This window comes from Pteropus alecto, unplaced genomic scaffold, assembly GCF_000325575.1.
Source record: "Pteropus alecto unplaced genomic scaffold, ASM32557v1 scaffold413, whole genome shotgun sequence".
In the NCBI taxonomy this organism is placed as follows: Eukaryota; Metazoa; Chordata; class Mammalia; order Chiroptera; family Pteropodidae; genus Pteropus; species Pteropus alecto.
In genome coordinates this window covers 1,443,039-1,447,184 of record NW_006434120.1, presented here as the reverse complement: position 1 = coordinate 1,447,184, position 4,146 = coordinate 1,443,039, and the positions used below count along the sequence as shown (strand labels likewise).

The 4,146-nt window shown below is 46.5% G+C and overlaps 1 protein-coding gene across 7 annotated transcripts in view; it reads right to left on the bottom strand.

Moving 5' to 3' along the window:
• Window positions 1-4,146, bottom strand: part of ATP7B (ATPase copper transporting beta) — an 81,932-nt gene that overhangs the window by 6,516 nt on the left and 71,270 nt on the right. For all 7 annotated transcript variants that reach the window (XM_006909004.3, XM_015587105.2, XM_015587106.2 and 4 more), the window contains 4 exons: window positions 3,251-3,394; window positions 1,919-2,061; window positions 268-471; window positions 50-167 (listed from right to left, as the gene is read on the bottom strand). In XM_006909004.3, coding sequence (XP_006909066.2) covers window positions 50-167; window positions 268-471; window positions 1,919-2,061; window positions 3,251-3,394 — 609 coding nt within the window. The remainder of the gene's footprint in view (window positions 1-49; window positions 168-267; window positions 472-1,918; window positions 2,062-3,250; window positions 3,395-4,146) is intronic.

The following is a 4,146-nucleotide window of genomic DNA, read 5'->3' as shown; positions in this document are numbered from 1 at the left end:
CAGGCAGACAGCCGGAGTCAAGGTAACCGAGCAGCGAGGGCCGCCCTACCTGCTGCGATGGGGATTCCAACCATGTTATAAATCAGCGCCAGCACCAGGTTGAGCCGTATTCTCCAGACTGTCTTCTTGGAGAGGTGAATGCCAGCGACTACGTCGAGCAGGTTGTTCTGTAGTAGGGGAACACTTGGTGAGTCAGGAGCTGTGTCCCATGGCCCTTACCACTCCCACTGCCTGGACAAGGGGGAGGAGGAGACACAGCAAGCTCACTCTGATGAGAACAATGTCAGCTGCCTCGATGGCGACATCGGTGCCCGTCCCGATGGCGATGCCCACGTCGGCCCGGGCCAAGGCCGGGGAGTCGTTAATCCCATCTCCCACCATGGCAACTTTCTTCCCTTCCTTCTGGAGCTCCTGGACCTTGGCCACTTTGTGAGAAGGCAGCACCTCTGCAAAGACTTTCTTGATGCCAACCTAAAAGGAAAGGAGAACAGCGGTCAGAAATTAAATAAAAACATAACTACACCTAGTGTCGGCAAAGGACGGGAATATAGCAGGAACCTGAGAGTCATCCTGCCCCACCCCCACCTCAGCTTCTAGGTCCAGTCACTGTGGTCAGTCATCAAGCCCTACAGGCTCCAGGTCGCATGGCAAATTTACTCCCCACTCCCATCACAAGACCGAGCTATGATATGGGGTCTTCACTGGTCTCCCTGCCTACATCCTGGGCTCCCAACGCTCTTCTCCATATGCTGTCCTAGTGTCTTTCCAAAACAATAATCATTTGGTCATTTTACTTTCCTGCTTAAAGTTCTCCAGCAGACCCCAGTTCCCTTAGGAAAACATCTAAACTCCGTGATCTGCTTCCCAAGGTCCCATTAGATCAGGTGTCTCTGCCCATCTCCAGCTCCCTGCCTTGCTGACCCTGCGGGCCCACACTGAACTCTGAGCTCTCCAACTCACTGCTTCTCTGTGCTCCCCAGGCAGTGCTCATGCTGCTTGTTCTGTACTGGAAAGGTCAGCTGGCCCTTCCCGCTCCCGTCTTCTTCATCAGACCACTCCAGACTCAAGCATCCTCTCCCCTCGGAAGGCAGCCCTGGCCCCTGCCAGGCTAGAGGGTAAGCTGGCAGCTCCCACATGTCCTATGCACCCTTCTGTTGAAGAACCAAGCATTTAACTTATACTTGGTTATTGGTCTACTGTCCCACAGGACTGTGAGCATCTCAAGGGCAGGTACCCCCTTCACTCTTCTTGGTAGCCTATCTGTCACATGGGTGGTGCTTAATAAATGCATGCTGAATGAATGAACAAATTTTAACAAGTTCATCAGCAAGGAAGGCCAAGTAAAGAGAGGTACTGCTGCTTCCTTTGTCAAAAGCATACAGCTTCACACACATTTTTGGGAGTAGGGGTATATGTCATTTTCAGGAATCTGCACTGGAGCCATCCCATGTGGTGGGTCAGGCAAGCAGGCAGCAGTGCTGTCCTCGTGGCCCCAACTCAGAAGCCAAGGCTGCTGGAGAACTGCCCAGGATCCCATCGTTTATCTGGTGCACAAGAGTGGGAAGAGTTGAACTGGCAAAGCATTCCTTCAACATCGAGACAAAGTTGTTGATTTCAGCTCTCAAGTCTTAATCTTTTTTTCCATTGTAAAGACCAGGAAATAGAAAATGATGGAATTGCTCTTCCAGGGTTGTAGCTGGTCATGCGTGAATTACGGCTCCCAGGCCCCGGAGAATGTGATCTTTGCTGTGGCAGCAATGGTGTCCCCTGTGGGGTGTTGCTTGGCTTGGAGCAGATCAGAGCACATGAGTGCTGGATGCTCTGGCACTTACTTTTTTTCTCAAACTGCTTCAGCAAGCTTAAAATCACTTTAATCGGAAAGGGGGAGGACGGCCCGGCCCTGGATCCAGGCCCATACCTGGGTGGCAATGGCTCTGGCTGTCTTGCGGTTGTCCCCCGTGATCAGAACCACGTCCACACCCATGCTCTTCAGCGTGTGCACAGCCAGGGCGGCCTCCTGCTTGACGGCGTCTGCGATGGCAATCATCCCACAGAGCACCCCTGAAGGAAACAGCCCAGTAAGTGCGCGATGGTGGGACACCAGGTGGCCCCAGGAGCAAGCCCGATTTCATGAGTGGGAACAGTTTCCACAATATCGTGTTAATGCAAAAAACAAAACCCCCAATTATGTAACATAATAGGGTTTTGATTTCGTTTTTTTAATATCGACAGATGCATACAAAAATGTCAACAGTGGCTCTCTGAGGAGTAAGATAATGGGTGATTTATTTTTCTTTACAGCTCTCGGGATTTTCCAAATTTTTGCAAGGCATACCTAGTGCTTTGCAGAGTGCCTGGCTTATAACTCAATACATGTTAGCTATTAAAACATGAGAAATATAACAAATACAACAAATGTTTCTTAGAAAGTGATGAATGACCAAATAGCAAAAAAAAAAAAAAAAAAATCAATCCTTCCTTTTCTTCTTTTCTGTGAATCTTTTAGATATTGAAGCAGAAAGGCTTTCGAGGCCTGAGGCGTAATGGGAGCAGAGTAGGGGTAAGTGATGTGTAATGGGGCATTTCTTTAGTTGAGCTAATTCTGGCCTGACGAGCTGAGGAGACTGCGGGTTTACAAGGACTTAGAAGGCGGCCTGGTGGTGAGAGGAGGAAAAAAAAGAAGAGAGGAAAGAGGACATATTTGGCTGGAACATTCAAAATACAGCAACATAAATTATTATTCCTTATTTTTACTTAGTTTTACTTCTATTAGCAGAAATTAACATTAACAAAGTAAGATTCTAATCTCTCTGAGACGTAAAGTCCAAGATACAACTGAGTACAAAGACACATGTAACTTTGAGAAGCACTGAGAAAAGTTGCAGGGATCCCATTATTTAAAGGCATGCCATAGTTAAACCTCGTGAAGAGCGAACTGTTTTGTCTGCAGTGATGAATGAGAAGGATGACTCCAAACTGCCAGCTTGGATGGGAGCAAACAAGGATGGTGAAGACAATTTGGAATTCTAAGAGCAAGGAGACCTATGGCAGCACAAGACCTGGCCTCAGGACTGAGAATGAAGTGAAAAAGATGGCAAGGCAATCTTTTACAAAATAGAACTAAATTAATAGAGAGGAAGATTGATTGATTGATTGATTGATTTTTAAAAGGAGAAATTTATTTTTGCCTGACATCTCCAAGAAACTTCATTTCTGAGAAAGCAGAAGGAAGGCGTGAGCAGAGAGATACCATCAATAGCCACCAAGACGGCTGTCTGGCCTTTCATCTCATGGGCTGTCATTGCGTCACTGATGTCGTTGGAAATGGTCAAGCCGTTGCGTCTCATCCATTCTCGGTTTCCAATCAGCACAGAGAAGGTCTGGGGATCCACATCTGTTCAAAAGAGTTTGTGATTATTCCCAAATAGTCCAATTTCACTGTGAGAAATTACTAAAAACTATGGAACCCTTTTAACAGCAAAATATCTACTTAACTGTTCTGAGATATTATAACCTAGTAAGCACTTCTCAAAAGGCCATCCTTAAAGGACCAGGGGAAAATGTATAATTAAAGTGTAGAACATGTCGGTATGAATTAAAATGGGGTGTTAAAAGGTACATGCTCTGTGTGTGAAAATGTTACAAATGTAACAGACATTATGTGGCGCGGTGTCCTTATTTGCCTTCGGGATCTGCTGCTGCCCCTTGCAGGGATCAAAAGCAGGTAGTTATCCCTCTAGCACCAAATCCAAGTGTTGACTAGATTTATTACTGCTTGGTACAGACAATTCAAGGTGAACCAGCAAATAATTCTACTTCTATGGAATGTTTTAAAGCTACAGCTCCTAAAAAGGCCAGGCGAGTCTTTTCACCTGTCACCTTCGAACTACGTGTGCCACTAACTTAGGTGTCACTGCACAGACCAGGCCCTATATGCCAAATGGAAAGACATCCTGGGCTGTAAATTGCCAGAAGGTGGTAGATGGCTTCTAACAACAAAATCTAAATCAGGATTCAACTAGCAACATACTTAAGAAAAAAACACTAGATAGATTTTTCCTATCAGGGGTTAGGGTGGTCCCACGCTCTTACGCTGATGGCTGCACCAAGTTATCCTTAGAATATTCAAAAGCAGCTGCCACTCCA